Source organism: Mustela putorius, unplaced genomic scaffold, assembly GCF_011764305.1.
Source record: "Mustela putorius furo isolate JIRA1106 unplaced genomic scaffold, ASM1176430v1.1 tig00000196_pilon_pilon_pilon, whole genome shotgun sequence".
NCBI classification, from domain to species: Eukaryota; Metazoa; Chordata; class Mammalia; order Carnivora; family Mustelidae; genus Mustela; species Mustela putorius.
The window spans coordinates 6,222,591-6,244,618 of record NW_025421310.1 but is presented as its reverse complement, the minus strand read 5'-3'; the positions used below and the strand labels follow the sequence as shown (position 1 = coordinate 6,244,618).

Here is a 22,028-nt window from a genome sequence, read left to right as displayed (position 1 = left end):
GTTTTCTGGATGGAGCCTGGGAACCATGGTACTACTCTAAAAAGATCTCCCCTGTTCTTGGGAAGTGGAGACACTAACATGGGAACTGTCTTTAGCCAACAGTATTCATTCTATCCTTGCTACTCAATGGTCCACGCCCAGGAGCTGACGGAAGGCCACGAGGGCACCTAAAGGACATCTTAATCTCAGCCACCGGTTCCCTGGGGTCCTCCTGGTGAAGAGACACTGAAATCCCCTGTGGGCTCACAAGGAGAGGGTGGGAAATGGGAACGTGAGCCACAGTCCCCACCTGAATGCATCAGAAACTGCATTCCTAACAAGACCGCTGCATAATTTATAGGCACGTTTAAATCTGAGAAGGCAGTGCTACCAAGTTTTCTGTGCCCGCTTAAAAAAAAAAAAAAAAAGCCAGATACGTCATCTGCACCAGAGAACTTATCCCTCCCATAAGTCCCGTGCTTGAAGTCTCTTTGGGAAATCAACTTGGCATAGAAGTGAATGCCTAACCTAGAACAAGAGTGCTCAGCAGGGTGACATTGTCCTCCCTAGGGGATTTCTGGCAAGGTCTGGAGATATTTGGGGCCGCAGCAACTGGGGGATGGGCGGGTGGGGGTGGGCTACTATCGTCTAGTGAGCGGAGGCCAGGGAGGCTGTTCAAAATCCTGTAGTGCTCAGGACACCCCACAATAAAGAATTATCCAGCCCAAACTGCCCGGGTGCCACGGTGGGGGAACCGTGATCCAGACTAAAATGCATACTGTCTTACCTGGATGTCACCAGAGGCTCATACTATCTGCCCAGAGGAAGGTGAATGAAAGATCACAATGTGATCCCAGAACTCTCTCAAAAGGAATGCATGTTCTCTTTTCTATTCAATTGTAGTAAAATATACATCATCTAAAATTTAGCATTTTAACCATTTTTAAGTGTTTGACAGACTAAGTGACATTACACTGCATTCACAAAGTTGTGCAATCATCACCCCTATCCATTTCCGGGACTTTTCCGTCATGCTCAACAGAAACCCCTGTGTGTATGAAACACTAACTCCTCATTCCTCCCCCCACCCCGGCCCCTAGCGGCCACCGTTCCACTTTCGGTTTCATGAACGGGACTACTTTAGGCTCCTCAAGTGAGTGAAATCACACAGGATCTGCCTTTTTGTGCTGGCTCTTTTGACTTGGCCTAATGCTGTAGCAAATATCAGAATTTCATTCCTTTTTAAGTCTATTATTCCATTGTATACAAACAGAATACATTGTATACATGTGGAATACATATAAATACACCATATTTCGTTTATCCATTTATCTGTTGATAAAGTTATTTCATTAGCTCTCTTCATGTGTATTAAAAAATATTGGGGTGCCTGGGTGGCTAAGTTGGTTAAAGCCTCTGCCTTCGGCTCAGGTAGTGCTCTCAGGGTCCTGGGATCGAGTCCTGCATTAGGCTCTTTGCTCGGCAGGGAGCCTGCTTCCCCCTCTTTCTCTGCCTGCCTCTTTGCCTACTTGTGATCTTTGTCTGTCAGATAAATAAATAAAATACTTTTTAAAAATTAACACTTCTAGGCTCATAAATACACCCATTGTCCTTCCCTTTTTGTCAACTGTGATTCTATTTCAATCAAACAAAGATAACTGTGACAGTAATGTTTGAATTTTGTAAAATTCTTTGTCTTTTCCTGAGAAAGTATTCCCATTTTGAGACACAGAACATTAGGAAAATAGAAATGCTTAAAATAAGAATGAGAACAAAGAGGGAGTTACGATATCTAGGCCCTGTGCTATGCCCCGTGCCTTCAGGTGCCTTGAACGGTGTCCAGAATCATTGGCGCTATTGTTGACGTTGGCGCTGCCTGACCTGCAGCCCACACTCACTTCTTCCTTGTCAATAGTCCTGATTCTATTAAGGTAATGAGTGCCGATCCCTTGATTCCAGGAATGCTGTCCCTTCATGAGCCCCAGAGGAGGAACGTTGACACAACCAGTCCTGAGCAACCTCATTCCCTGTTGCCAGTGGCTGGTCTGGGAATGGGCCCCAGTCCCTACTAAGAGGGTATATGGGGATGACCACTGGGAAGGGGGAAGCATGTTAAACAGATGTTTTCCTGAAGGAAGCGATACTCTGTCGAGGAAGAGAGCCTTCCGTCTCTCTTTTCTCCCTAGCTTGGAATTCACTTACATGGTTTGGCTGCCATCTTGTAACTGTGAAATAACAAGAATCAGGACAAGTGAACCAGCAAGAAGTTGGGGCTTTGACAGTGTTGTTGATCTACTACATCAACTCTGCAACCATCCCACCCAAGATTTTTTGTTATATGCAAACACTAATTTTACACGTCCTTTTTTTTTTTTTTTTGGTCTGATGGACTCTGGTGGATAGTCTGATGCGTGTGGCCTTGCGCATTCTACGAGATACATGGCTGACAGCTCACCTCTTGTTGGAGCTCCAGGAAAAACTTCGAGAGAACATGCTGACTGGCTTCCCAGTGAGGATGGACCACCAGGTGCAGTATCTGGAAGAGACATTTTAGGAGGTCAGCTAGCATTTACCATGAACACCTGAAACCAACATAACTTGTATGTCAATTTAAAAAATAGTAGTTACCCTCTCTGCCTACTTGTGATCTCTGTTGTCAAATAAATAAATAAAATCTTTAAAAAAAAGGGGGGGGGGTGCCTGGGTGACTCAGTGGGTTAAAGCCTCTGCCTTCGGCTCGGGTCATGATCTCAGAGTCCTGGGATCGAGCCCCACATCTGGCTCTCTGCTTAGCAGGGAGCCTGCTTCCTCCTCTCTCTGCCTGCCTCTCTGCCTACTTGTGATCTCTGTCTGTCAAATAAATAAATAAAATCTTTAAAAAAAAATTAAAAAATAATAGTTACCATTACATCAAGCTGTGCATATAACTCCACCTATAACTCCGCCCACCCCCCACCCCCACCCCCGCTGCAAATGTTTAGCAGTCTCCTCACATATGCACCGCTGTTGAAAGCACTCATGCTTCATAACCTGCTCTCCTTTCTGGGGGCCCATCATGGTGATTGGCACCTCCATCCATCCAAGAATTCCCCCAGGCAGGAAGGTGTGGATCAGCTTGGATTCCCTCCCTCTCCTTCCATCCTTGGCCGTGTCTCATCCAGCCACCCGTCCATCCACGCACCCACCCACCCATGTATCCATCCAACCAATACACATACATTGGCCACCAGCGTTATCCAGGCAAATTTTGCTAGCACTGGATACACAGTAATAAACAAGGGCTCTGCTCCGTGGATCTTACATTCTAGTGATGTGGGGAGCTGAGCACATAAAAAAGAAATATTTCAGAGGTGCCTGGGTGACTCTGTCAGTTAAGTGTCTGACTTTGGCTCAGGTCATGATCTAGGGGTCCTGGGATCCAGACCCATGTCCCCTGCTCCAGGCTCAATGGGCTCAGTGGGGAGACTGCTTCTCCCTCTCCTTCTGCCCCTCCCCCTGCTCATGCTGAGTCTCTTTCTCACATAAATGAATAAAATATTTAAAATAAGATAGATTAAATTAAATAAACACTTTATGATAACTCCAGATAATGATGAAGTTTTACTTAAAATTGAAGAAGGGTACACAACAGAGTGATTAAAAGTAGAGTTTGAATTTGGGTTGCCAGGAAAGGCTTTTCTGGGGATGTATTGTAAAATCAGAGATTACAAGAGCTTCCTGGGCATCTCTGAGCTCTACAGGACCCTGAAATGTGAGCCTAAGTGTGAGTTCCAGTGCTCCCACCAGGTATGGCCCCATCTAGTGGGACAGGCTCCCCAGCTGCCTGGTTTTCCCTGTAAAAGTAGACCAGCTGCCCCCCACCTCATCCCCGTCTCCTAGACCTTACTCCACCTCACCTGGTCCTCATTCTTAAAGGTTCCAGTTCCCTGCTGGCCAGTGAAATCAAGCAAGTCAATCTCATCCTTTTTCCAGGAATCACAAAGCCCCCATGCTCTTGGGTCTACAAAGCCTGCCCCCTACAGCCCCTGCAGATTCACTGTGTTCTGAAAGCAACCCTGGGAGACCGGCACAGGACCTGGGGTTTCCTCCCCTGGGCTGAGTGCGTGCTACTGCTGTCAGTCTCATCTCTCCTGTGTTTGGTGTCATGTGCACAGCCATCTAAAGCCATTTAGGGTGGGATATCCCTCCTTCATCAGTGGGGTGAATGAGGGGTAAGCAGAACAGAGTATAAGACACTTAATCCAAGATCTGAATGACAAGGGGCCAGATACGTGAGTAAAGGTGTTCTCTTTTTTTTTAATTTTTAAAATATTTTTATTTATTTATTTGACAGAGAGAGATCACAAGTAGGCAGAGCAGCAGACAGAGAGGGGGAAGCAGGCTCCCTGCTGAGTAGAGAGTCGATGCAGGGCTCGATCCCAGGACCCTGAGATCATGACCTGAGCTGAAGGCAGAGGCTTAACCCACTGAGTGACACAGGCACCCCAAGCAAAGGTGTTCTAAGCAAAAAAACAAACATACAAAAACCAAAAAACAAAAAACAAACCAAAAACCACAAGTATAAAGGTCCTGTGGACACAGGAGAGGAATAAAATTGGAGTGGAATGAGTTTCAGAGTAAGTACTGGGTGGGTTTGGAGAGAGGGGCTCAGCCAGATCTTGTGCGAGCAAGTTTGAAGAGTTTGGATTACATTCTATTCACAACAGGCAGCCTTTGGAGAATTCAAAACGAGAGAGGGGAATGATCTAATCAATGGTTGTACAGATTATTGTGCCTGTAAGGAAGGAGCTGGGGGAGCTAGGGGAGGGGTGAGTGTGGGAGGGGGTGAGAATCAAAGCACACCTAGGGGCCCTTACCCAAGTGCAAGGTGGGTTACCCACTCGGTGGCAGCAGAGGGAGGCCTTGGAGCTGCAAGTCCTGGGATTTGCCAAAGACTGGATGTGTGAGGTTTTGGGAAACTAGGACTAAGGTAACAGCAGTTGAAGCTAATCGCAAAGGATCACACGCATTAGGACAGCTGCTTTAAACAAACACAACAGTGGGGTTCCCCAGCTGGCTCAGCCAGTGGAGCGCGAGACTCCTGATCTCAGGGTGGTGAGTTCAGGCCCCACAGAGGGCATACAGATTACTTTCTTTAAAAATGAAAAAAAAAAAAAGAAGACACAAAAACTTAGAGATAACAGGTGTTGGTGGGGATGTGGGAAAATTAGAACCTTTGTGCTCCCTGGTGAGAACATAAAATGGGGCAGCCCCAATGGAAAACAATGCATTCCTTAAAATATTAAAACGAATTACTATTTGATCTAGCAATGTCACTTCTGAGTACATACTTAGAAGAGTTGAAAGCAGAGGCTTGAGGAGCTAGTTGTAGCCCCATGTTAACAACCGCGGTATTTACAATAAGAAAAAGGGAATAGCAGCTCCGGTGCTCATCAAAAGATGAATGAATTAAAATGAAATGTGTGTGTGTGTGTATGTATATTCCACAGTGGAATATTACTCAGCCTTTAAGAGGAAGGAAACTCTGACACCTGCTACGACATAGATGAGTCTTGAAAACATTAGGCTTGGCGCACCTGGGTGGCACCTGTCTTCGGCTCAGGTCATGATCCCAGAGTCCTGGGATTGAGCACCGCATCCGGCTCCCTGCTCAGTGGGCAGCCCGCTTCTCCCTCTGCCTGCCACTCCCGCTACTTGTTCTCTCTCTCTCTCAAATGAATAAATATAATCTTTAATTAAAAAAAAAAGACAACATTATGCTAGGTGAAATAAGCCAGCCACCAAAAGACATTCTATGATTCCACATCTATGACATATCTTGAAAAGTCCAAAACTATTCATTTATAATAGTTTTGTTATGTGTATTTTACCACAATTAAAGAAAAAAGTCATCAGTGAATATTACAGCTGACAAAGACATCAGAGAGGTCCATCTCAGCATTTTCTGAAGCGTGCCATGAACACCACCCACATCCAAATGCAGATTCCTGGTGCCCCAAACCTGCTGGTCTTGGATGCTCCCTTCCCAGCAGGGCATCTGGACCATCCCCAAGCATGCCTAACATTCGAGAACCACTGAACTGCTCCAATCCCTTCTGTCTTACTGATGAGGCAAGAGAGGCCCGGAGATACACTGGTTCTCCAGCACCACACAGCTGAAAAAAAGAAAAATGAGCTTCAGACCACACAGCTGCCCTTCCACCCACGTGTTGAAGGGTGCTGGCCAAAGTGATGCTGGGGAGAGGTTTAGGTATAATGGGAGAAGGAAGGGGGCATGCAATATTTGTACATTATTTGAATCTCCTATAAGAAGTATGTGGAACTTCTAGAAGTCCAACAATTATATGAGATCATAAATGAGTCCATTTATCCTTTTTTCTTTATTGCGGAGAGTGCTTTGACTTTCATAGGTGTCCTTGAGGCAAGATGGAATGCCATCTCACACTCCCGCAGTCCAAGGCCTCTGCAGTATTCTCCCGGGATGGAGACAAGGAGAGTAGGAGCCATGTGAGACCGTATCTGAGGGGGCCTCACCCGCTCGAGTCTGCCGCTACATTTCAGTGAATTACAAGCCAGTGGGCATCCCACTGGGGACTCCAGATCAGCCCTTCTGGGAGTATTTACACGACCCAGAGTAGCAAATACTACAAACCAGGGTCTCTGTTTTCTTATGCACGCCCCCTCCAACAGCAGCTGGCAGGCACAGCACATCACCTGAAACACTCTGCATGGTTTATCCCAGGAACTCTCACCTGGGGCACACCGTGTTTTTCTGAGCCTCAGTTTCCTCACCTCTGTAACAGGGGGGATCATAATCATCTCTCACACAGCACTTAAAGCACCGAGCGCAGGGGCCCCTGGGGGACTCAGTGGGTTAAGCCTCTGCTTTCAGCTGGGGTCATGATCCCAGGGTCCTGGGATGGAGCCCTTAATCGGGCTCTCTGCTCAGCGGGGAGCCTGCTTCCTCCTCTTAAAAAAAAAGCACCCAGAGGGTCCTTGTGCACCGTGGACGCCGTGTTAGAGGAGGGAGTGCATGGGAGCAACCCTGGGAGTATCTCATAGGGCGGGAGATACAGGAAGAGAAATCGGGGCGCTGCAGAAGTCAGACAGGTTGAGCACAAGGGGCAGGCCCAGAGGTAGGAAAGAACTCGCACACCACGTAGTGCCTCCATGGTTCTGATGGCGAAGCAGGGATGTTCCGGGCAGAGCGAGGGTGTTGGGGGCAGAATGCAGTGCAAACAAGGCCAAGGGCAGAAGCGGGACCTGGGTCTCACGCGCACCGAGATGGTCGCCAGGGAAAGGGCCCCCGGCGGCGGGTTGCGACCTCCTTACCCCTCACTAGGTCCTCTCTCAGTCCTCTCTCCCACAGGTCCCGCCGGCTGATGCGCTGAAAGAGGCCCAGCGCCAGCGGCCAGGCGGCATCCGGCCCGTAGTGCGCCACCAGCAGCTGCGCAGTGTCTAGGGGCCCCGCCGTCTCCAGCCGCCCCCAGGGGATCCTGCCCGCCTCTGCCTCCGTGCCCAGGTACAGCTTGAATTTCTTCAGCTCCACGGCCTCCAGCTCTTCCAGGTAGGCCGAAAGGCGACAGAGGCCGTGGCTGACTGGGGCTCGGGGCATGGGAAGTGTCGTGAACCTCGGAGGGCAGAAGCCGGAGGCCTGCGCTTATGGGCGCACGCTGAGAGATGCCAGCATGCCCTCCTTCTGCCTCCGCAGAGCCGGGGGGGGGGTAATGGGGGGGAGTCCTAGGGTTGAAATAGAGCTTCCTCCCCTCACAGGTGATGCCTGCCCAGGGCCAGGAGGCACCAGGTCGTGGGTGTTCCCTTCCAAGAAGAGGAAGTTGGGCAGATTAGGAAATCCCAGGAGCCATTCCACCATGAGAAAGACTTTCACTTCTGCTCTCTCTTACCAGCTCCCTTGGCCAAGAGCCACACTCCTAACGTAATCCTTCCTGCTCTTGGTGTGCCCATGCCGTGCTCCTTTGGATTATAATGAGACTAGCTACTGCCGCTCCTCATGGGATCCTGTCGGTGTCAGATGTGCACAGAGAACCTGCCACGGCAGGTGGCCCTGCACCAGAGGAGCAGTGAAATGTGGGCAAATGCAAGCAAACCTCCCTTCTAGGGAGAAGCATGAAGCTCTTTACCTGCAGGGACCGGCCGTTTCTCTTTTCTTGGCCCCAAGACTGCCCTATACCTACCACTGTGTGGTACACAGGATACTGGTTCCCAGAAGATGTCTGTGTCCCAATGCCAGAACCTCTGAAACAGTGCCTTCCATAGCAAAAGAGGCTTTGCAGATGTGATTAAATGTAAGTCTCTTGAGATGGGGACGTCGCTGTGAATTGTCCAGGTGGGCCTGGTGTCATCGCAAGAAGGCCCAGAGTCAGAGGCAAGAGAGATGGAAGCAGAGGAAGGAGTGATAGGATGCATGTCTGGCTGGAAAAGGCAAGGCAATGGATTCTCACCTGGAGCTTCTGAAGGAGCAGCCTGCTGACACCCTAATTTTAGCCCCTTTCCGAACTTCTTCTTCTTCTTTTTTTTTTTTTTAAGATTTTATTTATTTATTTGAGAGACAGATCACAAGTAGGCAGAGAGGCAGGCAGGAAGAGAGAGGAAGAAGCAGGCTCTCCGTGGAGCAGAGAACCCGATGCGGGGCTCGATCCCAGGACCCTGGGATCATGACCTGAGCTGAAGGCAGAGGCTTTAACCCACTGAGCCACCCAGGCGCCCCCCCTTTCTGAACTTCTGACCTCAAAACTAAAAATAGTCAGTGTGTGTACTGGGGCTTTGTTATAGCAGCATAAGAAACTGATACAGACTCTTTTGTCTGCATTGGGTTGGACCAGGAATGAAAAGAATATAGATGTAACCAGGGCTAACAGGCTCACAGAGAACTTGTAGGGAAACAATGTTGCTGTAAGTCAGGAAGACAGAGCACTCATTCCTTACTGCAGCATAACTTAGCCAAAACTGACCAGCGTAGGGATTTGATGATTTGAGGAGGGCACTCAAAGCAGCATTTATTGCTTCAGTTAGGATGCCATGGGCTGAAACTGGGAATCCTAATTTCTTTCTTTCTTTTTTTTTTTTAAGATTTTTAAAATTTATTTGAGAGATATTGAGAGCAGGAGAGGGGAGAAGGTCAGAGGAAGAAGCAGGCTCCCTGCAGAGCTGGGAGCCTGAGCAGGACTTGATCCCCGCACTCCAGGATCATGACCTGAGCCGAAGGCAGTCACTCAACTAACTGAGCCACCCAGGCGCCTAGAATCCTAATTTCAATGTCTTAAACAGTAAGGAAAAGCAAGCCACCACTACAAGAAATAATACAGATTAATCCTGTGGGCATAATATTAAGCAAGAGAAGCCAGATATTAAAAAGCGTGTTCTTCATAATCACATTTGTATGAAATTCACAAACAGGTAAAACCAGTGAACAATGTTAGGAGCTATGGTATCAGTTGCCTTGGGAAGCTCGTCCGGTTCAGCTCCAATCGTTCTGATCACCATTTTCTTCTCAGCAGCTAGAATAGTGCCCGAAATGCCATAAATGCCCCCGTTACATTTGATGAGCTACACAATGAATGAATCATGCATACATATAACTTTTTATGTGACCCCAGATGGAGACATGACCTAAGGCAGGACACAGTATTTGGAGAAAAAAGAATATATGTATTTGGTTCAACTACTTGGAATGAAAATGAGACCTTAAATCTATGTCCAGCTTAGGAGCAGTGCAAGCTAGATCATCCTATGTAAGAAAAGGAATGCAGAGAAAAATGGTGGGAGGGGGAGGAGAGCATGGGGAAGGGATTCTGTGAGATGATAATTCATTCCTCCCTTGCATATGAAAATTGCGGAATGCTTGATGGGGGAGGGGAACTCTCCTGGACACTGGTGAAGGAATTTTTGAAGTACTATTATTGGTCTGGATTGGCTGGGAGGATAATAATTGACATGAAGCAGGAGTCAGGGAATTAGGAATGTCGTTTTACCAGGATTCATAAAAGTGAGGGCTCCCATTGGTAGCAGGGAGTTGGTGAGTGTTTTTGTGCATGCCAACAACATGAAGAAGGCAACTGGGGAGTTCCTCCTGACTTGCCGGGGACAGCAGTGCAATGTGGAGACCCCCCAGGAGTCTCTCTCCCCCACCCTGTGCCGTGTCACCTCACTAGCAGTGTGCCCCTGGAAAAGTCACCTTACCTTCACTCCAACCCTCTGAAGGCTCAGCAAAGGAATGAAGAAATGGGACGCAGGACAAGTCCTTATGTAACTTATGTAAAACGGGAATCTCAGAGGTGAGGTATTGGGCGCTGACCCTCAAATGTGACCTACTTCTCTTTTCCTACTTTCACTAACTACTGTGGCCTCCACGAGTCTGCCCATCCAACTGCAGGGATGGGAGGAATGGGACAGATATGCTCAAAGGGGAGGGGAGGGATTGTGAGAGCCAGTAATGCTTTCTGGACTCAGAATACAGCAGCACTCAGAATACACAAAGAATATAGCTTTGGAGGAGGTTATTTAAAGAGTGGGATTGGGATTAGTGATCATTGCTCGGTACCAGCTCAAAATCTCATGATTTTGAGTGCTTGTCAAACTGTAATTGTACATGAATCACCTGGGGATATTAAAATAAGGATTCTGATTTAGTAGGTCTTAGATTCTAAATTTCTTTCTTTCTTTTTTTTTTTAAGAAGTTTTTATTTACTTATTTGTGAGAGAGATACAGAGAGAGAGCAGGGGCAGGGAAGAGGGGCAGAGGGAAAGGGAGAAGCAGGCTCCCCACTGAGCAGGGAGCCCAAGGCTGGGCTCATTGCTCATTCCTAGGACCCTGGGATCATGACCTGAGCTGAAGGCAGACGCTTAATGGACTAAGCCACCCAGGCACCCATCTTTTTCATTTTTTCTTCTTTTTTTTAGAGAGGGGGGGGGCATGAGCATGCACAGTGGGGGCGGGCAGAGAGAGAAGGAGGGAGGGAGAGAATCTCAAGCAGACTCCATGCTATTCTAAGAGCAGAGCCAGATATGGGGCTCAGTCTCATCACCCTGAGATTGTGACCTGAGCCAAAATCAAGCTCAGATGTTTAACCAACTGAGCCACCCAGACTCCCCTAGATTCTACATTCCTAACAAGCTCTCAGTTGATGTTAGCACTGCTGGACTGAATGCACGTTGGCAAGGAGACAGACTTCTGTCAATATTAAACCTCTGTATGGGGGCGCCTGGGTGGCTCAGTGAGTTAAGCCTCTGCCTTCGGATCAGGTCATGATCTCAGGATCCTGGGATCGAGCTCCACATGGGGCTCTCTGCTCAGTGGGGAGCCTGCTTCCTCTCTCTCTCTGCCTGCCGCTCTGCCTACTTGTGATCTCTCTCTGTCAAATAAATAAAATCTTTAAAAAAAGAAAAAGATTAAACCTCTGTAAAAATGTCTTCAGAAGGTCTTGGCCTAGAACAAAATAAGGAAATAAATAACAAGCATTTGTATAAATGAAGAAAAAAAAAATGGGTTAACTTTGGATTCTCCAAAGCTATGGAGTTGAGAGTTTCAGATGCCAACAATGCCCTAGATGCTATCTGGGTGACGTTGGTTAAAAGATCATTAAGCCCCCAGCTGTGTGCTGCTGTTGAAGGTGCCAGAAAAAGCCACGAAATATGAGCAAATTCTCTACCTTTATGGAACTTACTACCTAATAGAGACAACAGACACAAATAAATATATACACATTTGTATTTGAGATCATGAAAAACACTATGAAGGGAAAAAATACAGGGAGGAGAGTTCAGGAAGCCTTGCACAGGACACGGTGTATGAGGTGAGTCTTAAAGGATGGGCAGGTTCAGCCATGGAAGCACACCTTTGCAGGTATAGGGACTGGATTGTGGCAGGAGGGAGATGGGAAGTGGCTGAGCTGTCAGGTGGCTCTGGCCTGTGGAAGGAAAGCAGGAAAATGTCAGATAAAGTAAGAGACAATACAGAGACAGGTCAGAAACACCTTGAGTGAGGCTTGGACTTTATCCAGAGGGCAATGGGGAGCTATGGAGTGTTCTTTTTTTAATTGAGGTAAAATGCACACTATGTAACACTGGCCATTTGAACTATTTTTTTTTTTAAAGATTTTATTTATTTACTTGAGAGAGAGACAGTGAGAGAGAGCATGAACGAGGAGAAGGTCAGAGAGAGAAGCAGACTCCCCATGGAGCTGGGAGCCTGATGTGGGACTCGATCCCGGGACTCCAGGATCATGACCTGGGCCGAAGGCAGTCGTCCAACCAACTGAGCCACCCAGGCGTCCCTGAACTATTTTCAAATGTACAATTCAGAGACATTAAATACATTGGCAATCTTTTTTTTTTTTTAAGATTTTATTTATTTATTTGATAGACATAGATTACAAGTAGAGAGGCAGGCAGGGAGAGAGGAGGAAGCAGGCTCCCCACTGAGCAGAGAGCTCGATGTGGGGCTCGATCTCAGGACCCTGAGACCTCTGCCGAAGGCAGAGGCTTTAACCCACTGAGCCACCCAGGTGCCCCTACATTGGCAATCTTGTGCAGCTATCACCACCATCTATTTCTAGAACATTTTTCATCCCAAAAGGAAACCCCAGACCCACCAAGCAAGTCATTTCTCCCACCCCCAGCCCCTCACAACCACCTACCTACTCTCTCTCCCCATAAACTTGTCTCTTTTCTGGATATGTCATCTAAATGAAATCATATAATATGTGACATTCTTCTATGTTGGGTTTTTTTTCACTTATGTACATTTCAAGGTTCATCCATGCGATAGCACAAATCAGTACTCCATTCCTTTTTATGGCTATATAATATTTCATTGTGAGGCATGGGGTGGTTTTGAGCAGTGGAGGGATGGTGTCAGGTCCCCTTTAAAGGAAAATCCTTCAGGGCTGTTGTGGAGGATGAACGGAAGGAGGCAGCTTGGAGTCTGCGAGAATAAGGAGGAGGCCGGCTGGAGTGCCTGGTTGGCTGAGTCTATAGATCATGTGATTCTTGATCTCAAGGTCATGAGTTTGAGCCCCATACTGGGTGTAGAGCCTACTTTAAAAAAAAAAAAAAAAAAAGGAGGAGGCTGGAGCCCTGGTTCAGAGGCCCAAGTGGGGGCAGTGGATGTATTTGAGAGATGTGGGGGTAAGCAGCGACATTCTAAGGCAGGGGGAGAAGGAAAAGATGCTGCTAACTTGCGTTCTTTATCGGTTAGAGCTGAGCTTGCCTGAATGACTCAGTAGCTGACGCCTCCCTCCCCACCACTGTCACAGGAAGAGAAGGATTTCTAAGAATGCAGAGGGGAAGGCAGAGGAAAGCCGAGTCTGTAACTATTTTATGCATCTCCTTTCAAAAAAGCCCTGATTTCTCCAGGGAAGGAAGAGAACTGGCAGTTTCTGGGGACTTGTGGAGCACACCATTATTTCTACACAGGAATGAATCCATCCCAGCCCCTGACTTCAAGGGTCCCAGAGTTTAAGGTCAAGGAAAGACTTTTTTTTTTTAATGACAATCAATTCAGAAAACACTCAAAATGCTTCCTGAGACTTCTTTTCTTGTCAAGAAAATATGATTTTTCTGATTTCAAAAATGCCATGTCTTTATTTCAAAATATTCTAGTGTGTTAGTAAGTGGAAAGACACATAAAGATGTTAAAAAACTTTTAGTATTGGGGCACCTGGGTGGCTCAGTTGTTCGGTGTCTGCCTTAGGCCTGGGTTGTGATCCCAGAGTCCTGGGATCAAGCCCCGCATGGGGCTCCCTGCTCAGTGGGGAGCCTGCTTCTCCTTCTCCCACTCCCCCTGCTTGTGTTCCCTCTCTCACTGTCTCTCTCTCTCTCAAATAAATAAATAAAATCTAAAAAAAAAAAAATTCTTACTGCTGTCATGACTGGCACCAGGATTTATGTTAAGGGGAATCTTTTTTTTTTTTTTTTTTAAAGAGAGTGAGAGTGAGTATGGGGGCAGGAGGGGAGGGGCAGAGAAAGAGGGAGAGACAGAATCTGAAACAGGCTCCATGCCCAGTGCAGAGCCCCATCCTCGGGGCTCAATCTCACGAGCCTGAGATGGTGACCTGAGCTGAAATCAGAAGTCGGAGGCTCACCAGCGGAGCCACCCAGGTCCCCAGAGGAGAATCTTGATGAACAAGTTGAAAGAGAAAGATGATGTTAGGAACATTAAGGGGAGACACTTCTGTAACCAGAAGAGTGGGACCCAGATGCTGAGTGGGTGTCCTTAGGTTGGGGAAAAGGGGAATGACGAAAGGAGAGGCTAGAGCAAGTCGACATACCCACCAGAGCCCTTGCAAATACTTTTAAAAATATTTTACTATTTTTTGGGCGCCTGGGTGGCTCAGTGGTTAAGCCGCTGCCTTCTGCTCAGGTCATGATCTCAGGGTCCTGGGATCGAGTCCTGCATCGGGCTCTCTGCTTAGCAGGGAGCCTGCTTCCTCCTCTCTCTCTCTGCCTGCCTCTCTGCCTACTTGTGATTTCTCTCTGTCAAATAAATAAATAAAATCTTAAAAAAATATATTTTACTATTTTTTATTAAATTTTTAAAAATTATGTTCTTTTAGCCAGTATACAGTACATCATTAGTTTTTGATGTAGTGTTCAATGATTCATCAGTTGCGTGTAACGCCCAGTGTTCACCACAACACGTGCTCTCCTTCCTGCCCATCCCCTGGTTACCCCAGCCCCCACCCGTCTTGCCAACGCTTTTAACAGTGATGAATGTTCTGTAAACTATCATTTTTTTTTAACTTAAAAAAAATTTTTTTTACAGATTTTATTTATTTGACACAGAGAGTCACAGAGAGAGATGGAACACAAGCAGGGGGAGTGGGAGAGGAAGAAGCAGGCTTCATGCTGAGCAGGGAGCCTGATGAGGGCCTTGATCCCAGGACCCTGGGATCAGGACCTGAGCTGAAGGCAGACCCTTAACGACTGAGCCACCCAGGCACCCAACTATCTTTTTTTTTTTTTTTAAAGATTTTATTTATTTATTGGACAGAGATCACAAGTAGGCAGAGAGGCAGGCAGAGAGAAAGGGGGAAAGCAGGCTCGGTGCCAAGCAGAGAGCCCTATATGGGGCTTGATCCCAGGACCCTGAGATCATGACCTGAGCTGAAGACAGAGGCTTTAACCTACTGAGCCACCCAAGTGCCCCCAACTATCATTTTTTTTTTTAATTAACTTTTAAGGGTGCCTGAGTGGCTCAGATGGTTGAGTATCTGCCTTTGGCTCAGGTCATTATTATCCCAAGGTTCTGGAATTGAGCCCTACTTGGGCTCTTGCTTCTTGGGGAGCCTGCTTCCTCCTCTGCCTCTCTCTCTCTCTCTCTCTTTGTCTCTCATGAATAAATAAATAGAATCTTTTAAAAGTTAATTAATTTTTAAAATATCTCTGCCGTTTCAGTGAAATAAATCTCCCCATCCCTCCACGAAATCTTCAGTAAAGTCTGCTATCTTCAGGAATGCTTTTGTGTGAATGGATTTCCCTTGAGTATTGTTTTTTGGGGAACCAGAGAACCCGTGTATGAAATAATACTTCCTGTAGGCAAAGGGAGCCCTAGAACATTATAATCCTTCCACCATTTGTAGACACTTTGCCAGAGAGCAATGTTAATTGGCAGAGGCTCAGGAGAAGTTTCTTAGATCATCAGGTCAAGGAAGCTAACATCAAGGTTAAGAATATCACCCACTGTCCAGATAGGGCTGCTTCTAAATATGACAGAAATAACACATTTCATCATTTTTTGATTGGGTGCGACATAAGTTTTGATGACTTATACAACTTAGTTTCGGTATTTACCTGTCAATTCCACTGTAATTTAAGTAAGTAGGTTTTATTTTCCCCACATAACACAAAGCCAGAGGTTAGCTGCCCAGCTGCTCACCAGCACTCTCAGGCACCCTGGCTCCCTCCTGCATGTGTTCCCCTCCGTCCCTGGCATCTACTCTCATTGTCATTCTTGGTGCATCATCCTAGGATGGCCACCACAGCTTCCAGCTTCCCAGCCATGATCAGGGCCAATGTCCATGGGAAAGCGTGCAATCATTTTATCAGGAAGAGCAAATGCTTGCTAAGAAGACTTACATTTCACTGGCCAGAACGGATCCCCTGACCCCTGGCATAGAGTTCAACAGGTAAAAGAATTCTTGTTATGCTCTAAAATTGTTGTCACGAAGAGTTCAAGCCTGCGATGGTGTGATGCACTGGAAAGACCACAGTCCTGGAGTCAGGCTGAGTGTGAATTTCGGCTCTGCCTTGTGCTAGCTCTGAGACCTTGGGCAAACCACTCCCTTCTGCAAGTTTCACTTTCCTCCGTGAAAAAATGAGCATAAGAACATCACCTCCTTCTTAGTACTGGTGTTAAGAACAAGTGAACGACATGAAATGTCATTTTTCATGTCAGGTGTTCGTTTTTGCTGGGACTGATTCTTATTCTTTTTAAAGATCTTATTTATTTATCTGAGACAGAGAGAGAGAGAGAGAGAACACAAGCAGGGGGAGAGGGGCAAAGGGAGAAGAAGGGCGAGAAGCAGACTCCACACTGAGTAGGGAGCCTGATGCAGGGCTCCATCATAGGGCCCTGGGACCATGACCTGAGCTGAAGGCGGATGCTTAACCAACTGAGCCCCCCAGGCATCTCCAAGTTCCAGCTTTTAGGTCCCTTATCTGCTGGAAGGACACTTATTGCCCTACGAGGTGACTCCTCCAATTTGGGGTCCACTGGGGCCCGAAGAAGCAAAGTGACCTGCAGGCCATCATTCAGCACCCCAAAGCTGCCAAGTTCTCACTACTGCTACTGTCAGGGCCTCTCCGTCCAGTAGTCACAGTCACAACTTCACCAGGGCCTGTGCACAGGGGTTGTGAAACTTCCTCTATAGCTAGCTGTGTCCTCACCCACCGGCTCTGACCGCAGACCTTGGAGGAAGTGCCCAGCTGTGCGGGGTCCGCCCCCACGGGGCTGGGGACAGTCTTCCGGAGCCCTCCAGGATCCCCTCCACCATTTCTGCCCTCACCAACTGGGCAGAGCAGGCCACTTGCTGAGGATATTAAAACCCAGTAGAGCGAGGCACTCAAAGACAATCTGTTCTGTTCCTAACACCTCCAACCACGTCACGCCTCTCCATTACAAGCTCTCCTCGAATGCAGGAGGAGGATATTTCGCAGAAGTTAGCACAGTGTGGAATTCTATACTCTCCTTGCCCAGTTAGTCCATGACCACCAGGGGCCCACCGGTCGGCCAGCTAATCCAGGTTTGTTCCAGGAGATCTGGGGTGAGGTCTGTGCTGGGGATCAAGCTCTGGGAGTGGAGAGTGGATCCCCCCACTTCTCCCCAAGTTCCAAGATTCCCAAACTGCAGTCTTGGAAACGCCCTCCCCATTCTGTCCCTTTATTTGGATCTCTGCACTCCCTGCTCTGCTCTGGGAATCTGCCTTTGGAGCAAAGTGAGTAGGGAAAAGCTTGCCAAGGTGATGTAACACGGAATCCAGAATCCACGCAGCTAGCTAGGACAGGCCTGTCTTTCTCCCGCAAGAGAAATATGTGTTTGGCACGAGGCCAGCAGGTGGCTCAGTTCCAGACACAGCACATACTAGACTGCTGGATGCAAATGGCTTCCACACCCCCGTCTAGGGTGGTCGCTGATGCTCTCTCCAGACCCCGGGCAGCAGGATGGAAGAAAACAAATGGAGAGCGAGCAATTTTCTTAGGAAACCACGCACCATTCATTACACAGATCATCCCCCTCCTACCCCAATCCTCCCAAGCAGTCACATGACCAAGGTAGTGGCGGTGTGGTGGGGGGTGGTGCAGGGGATGGCACATGTCTCTAATGGGCCATCAGGTGCCCAGATCAAATTCAAAGTGTTCTTCTGCTAAAATAGAACCTGGGGAGGCAGAGTGACTAACAGCCTCCAGCGTCATGCCAGAGGTTATGTTTTCCGAAGAAAAAAAGCAGATTTTTTTTTTCTATCTTCCTTTCTCCTGGAACGCACAACTATAACCACAGTCAGCGTTTTCCCTCCCTATTCAAGTGGGGGGAAAAATTGCCTTCATTGGAAAAAATAAAAAAACAAAGAACAAGAAACCACGAAGCAAGGAACACGCAGTCATCTGCAAAACTGGTATGTCCTGAGCTTCTTAGAAGAAAGCCTTCTCCCCGCCATCAGCAAATCCCTGCACCAGCTCACTGCTCAGGCAGCAGACAGAGGGGCTCCCGGGGGGACCCTCTGGCGGTGTTGAGGTCTGAGGGGGTTCAGGGACGTGATGGGACAGCTCCCAGAGCCGAGGGAGGCTGCCAGGATGCGGGCAGGGCAGGCCACCGAGGAGCCCCAATGAAGGCCAGTGCAGGGCAGTGCCAAGGATGCCACTGCAGGACAGGCTGGCCTCCAGGATGGGTTGCAGGGGCCTGGGGTTGGCTGGCCAGCAGGGGGAGCCCAGCCGCACAGGCCGCAGAGCCTGATGGGTAAGTGTGCAGCCTGGGGAGGAGGCCACCTGCGTTTGAGCCGGCTCTGGGGCTGCCTGCATCTCCACTCATCGTCAGATAGTCGTTGTGTGTTACATTCATTACGTGCACCTTCATGATGGACTTTGTTCACTATGTGCAGACAGGATATCCAGGTCTGCCTCCATGGGGCAGGAGGCCGGCTGGCTGGGGCGTGCTCTTGTAAGACATCCAGGAAGGTCTTGTCTCCTGCCTTTTTTTTTTTTTTTTTTAAGATTTTTATTTATTTATTTGATGGATAGAGATCACAAGGAGGCAGAGAGGCAGGCAGAGAGAGAGGAGGAAGCAGGTTCCCTGCTGAGCAGAGAGCCCCATGTGGGGCTCGATCCCAGGATCCTGGGATCATGACCTCAGCCAAAGGCAGAGGCTTTAACCCGCTGAGCCACCCAGGCACCCCTGTCCCCTGCTTTAATAAAGCCACTTTTTGGGACATGTGGGTGGCTCAGTCGTTGAGTGTCTGTCTTCAGCTTAGGTCATGATCTCGGGGTGCTGGGATGGTACCCCATGTTGGGCTCTTGCTTCTCCATTTGCCGCTCACCCCACTCATTCTCGCTCAAATAAATAAATAAAATCTTTAAAAAATAAATGAATTAGCCTTGGGATGTCTGGGTGGGTCACTCAGTTAAGTGTCTGCCTTCAGCTCAGGTCATGCTCCAGGGTCCTGGGACCAAGTCCTCTGCTCAACAGGGAGTCTGTTTCTCCCTCCCTTTGTCTGTTCCCTAGGCTCCTGCTCTCTCTCTCTCTCAAATAAATAAATAAAATCTTTCTTAAAAAATCTGAATTAGCGGGGTGCCTGAGTGGCTCAGTGGGTTAAGCCTCTGCCTTTGGTTCAGGTCATGATCTCAGGGTCCTGGGGTCGAGCCCCACATCCAGCTCTCTGCTCAGCAGGGAGCCTGCTTCCCCCTCTCTGCCTGCCTCTCTGCCTACTTGTGATCTCTGTCTGTCAAATAATAAATAAAAATCTTTAAAAAAAAATCTGAATTAGCCTTGGTTAAAATGAACAGATACCCTGCACCACATGGGGATTTTATGAGAAGCCTTGAAAGGAAGGTATGTTTGTTGCTGGGGTGCTCGGAAGACATAATTGCTGATGTGCCCTTTCTCGCTGCGTGAGGACACAGGGGTAAGCGAATGTTTATGACCCAGTGTCTGGGGAAGCAGTGGTCAAGGGTCTGTGATGTTATGATTTATAATAAGAGATGACCCACACTCTCACTCCCTCTCACTAACTCAGCAACGAAAAAACAAAGATCCCTATCAGTGGAGCCCAGGAAGAAAATTAGTTGATTCAATAAATGCATATTCCAGGGGCGCCTGGGTGGCTGAGTGAGTTAAAGCCTCTGAATCCTGGAATCCTGGGATCGAGCCCCACATCCGGCTTTCTGCTCAGCAGGGAGCCTGCTTCCTCCTCTCTCTCTGCCTGCCTCTCTGCCTAATTGTGATCTCTGACTGTCAAATAAATAAAATCTTTAAAATAAATAAATAAACAAACAAATAAATAAATAAATGCATATTCCAGACTTTTTAAAAAGCATCAAGCCATCTTATCCAAAATGTGGCGTGTCCTCTAGTCCCGCCTCCAGTAACAAGGGACTTCATTTTATTGCCAAGCAGAGATATGATATTAGCCGAACGGACTTCCATCCATCCAGCTGGTTTTAGGAGCAATTCTACTGGTCAGAGTTAGTATGAAAACCGACTGGGACCAGTGCTTGCCCCACACATCTGAACACTCAAGAAAGTTAATGGATACAAGACAGGGCAGGTGGGAGTTATCCATTACAGCTGAGCACAGTGGAGGCGAGTCACATAGTTAATGGTGGCTGAAAATCATAAACAATGTTATGTATATTTGTATGTTTATGTATTTATTTGTCATCTTTTCACCCAGCCTGGGGCTCTGACTCACAACCCCGAGGTCAAGACTCACATGCCCTTCCCGGTGAAACTGCCAGGCGCCCCACATACGATGTTAATCGTAAAAGTCGAATTTATTTATTATAAAATAAAATAAATAATAACATAAAATAGATAATGACATAAAATAAATAACAAAATGAAAATAAAGCTATAAAATAAAAGATAGTTAAACATTAAAAAATAAAAAATAAAATTTAAAAGTAAAATAATAAAAAACAATAAACCAAAATAATAAAATAAAATAAAATAAAATAAAATAAAATGGAAAACAAAATCCCCTGAGCTCCCAAGGACAGCGGCCGGCAAATTCGGGATTATGTCCCTAGAGGCCCAGGAGGTGGGGCCCCTGGCTGGGTTTTGCAGGCTGACCTCTGACCTCCGCCCGCGGCCACAGAGGGCCTGCACCCGCAGAGGGCCCGCGCTACCAGAAGAGGGCGCTCCGACACAGCAGAAGCCCGCCGGCCGGCGTCGCGCTGGGAGCCGCAGCCAGGTGAGCCGGCCCCGCCCACTTCCGAAGGCGTCTCGGCTAGGTAACCTGAGCGGCCGCTCCCGGAAATCCTCTGTGGGCCACAGGGCCGCTGAGCAAGGTAAGCAAAGTTCCCGGAACAGGAGGAAACACTAAGGAATGCAAATGAAAGCCTGCATTGTTCTCAGGCAAAACGGAGGGGGATCACCTCTCTCTGGACGCCTGCGGGGCAGCAGGTGACACCCCCTCTATTCCCCAGACCGTCTGCGGAGGAGACTGTCTTCCAGGATTCAGCTCCGAGGAAGGTCACAGGTATTTTCAAGGCCGCCGCATAACTTGGTGATTTAAAGGCAGCACAAGCAATTAACGTGTTTAAAGAACAAGCAGGGGAGGGAGGCAGACCCGGGGAGGGAAGGGGAGAGGGGGGAGAGAAGAGGAAGAGAGCGGAAGCCGGGCGAGCCTCCCTTGTGTGGGCTAGCCCTGGCTGCACCCCGCAGCAGGCAGTCCCCCCAGAGACTGATCACCCAGGGCATGGTTGGGGAAAAGGGATGGGGTTGTGTTCCCCAAATGGTTTTCCCCAGATGTAAATAATCCCATGGAGTCAGGAAGACAGTAGTGAGGTCTGTGCATCCTGTTAGAATGCCTCAAGGGAGCAAGGTAAGACGGGTGGCCAGCTGTCACCATGACCCTCCCCATCCTTCCGGACCCCGCGGCTGGGCTGAGTTCCTGACACGCTGTAGGCAGGCGCAACATATTTGGCAAATGGTCGTGCTGGGGTGCTGGGTCATTTGCAGCTGGGTTCCTTTCACTTGTCAGTGGCACGAAGAGTGGGGAAACCTGCCGCCAGACCCGAAAGGACAATGCATTTCCCCAGATGCTGACAGGTGGCTAGGAAGTCCTCCTCGCCGATACACCACGGAAAACACGCCGTCCCCAGACAGCAGGGCTCTTCTCTTGTGCCTGACCTAGGCTTAGCTTCTGGGGTGTTATTTACCCAAATGTGTATTCATGGAGATCCTGAATTTCAGGCTAAGCTACCTCATGTTTTAAAGAACCGTCACATCTTGTTTCACTGTGTGCCAACAAGAATAGGTATTAGGGGGGGCACCTGGGTGGCTCAGTGGGTTAAAGCTTCTGCCTTCGGCTCAGGTC

The 22,028-nt window shown here is 48.1% G+C and overlaps 1 protein-coding gene across 1 annotated transcript in view; it reads right to left on the bottom strand.

The window, feature by feature from the left end:
- The window catches only part of NLRP12 (NLR family pyrin domain containing 12), a 31,064-nt gene extending 23,280 nt beyond the window's left edge, over positions 1–7,784 (bottom strand). Inside the window, exons 1-2 of the mRNA XM_004779827.3 lie at positions 7,312–7,784; positions 2,435–2,515 (exon numbers count right to left, since the gene is read on the bottom strand). Coding sequence (XP_004779884.1) covers positions 2,435–2,515; positions 7,312–7,594 — 364 coding nt within the window. The 5' untranslated portion in view covers positions 7,595–7,784. The remainder of the gene's footprint in view (positions 1–2,434; positions 2,516–7,311) is intronic.
- Positions 7,785–22,028: the final 14,244 nt, after the last annotated feature.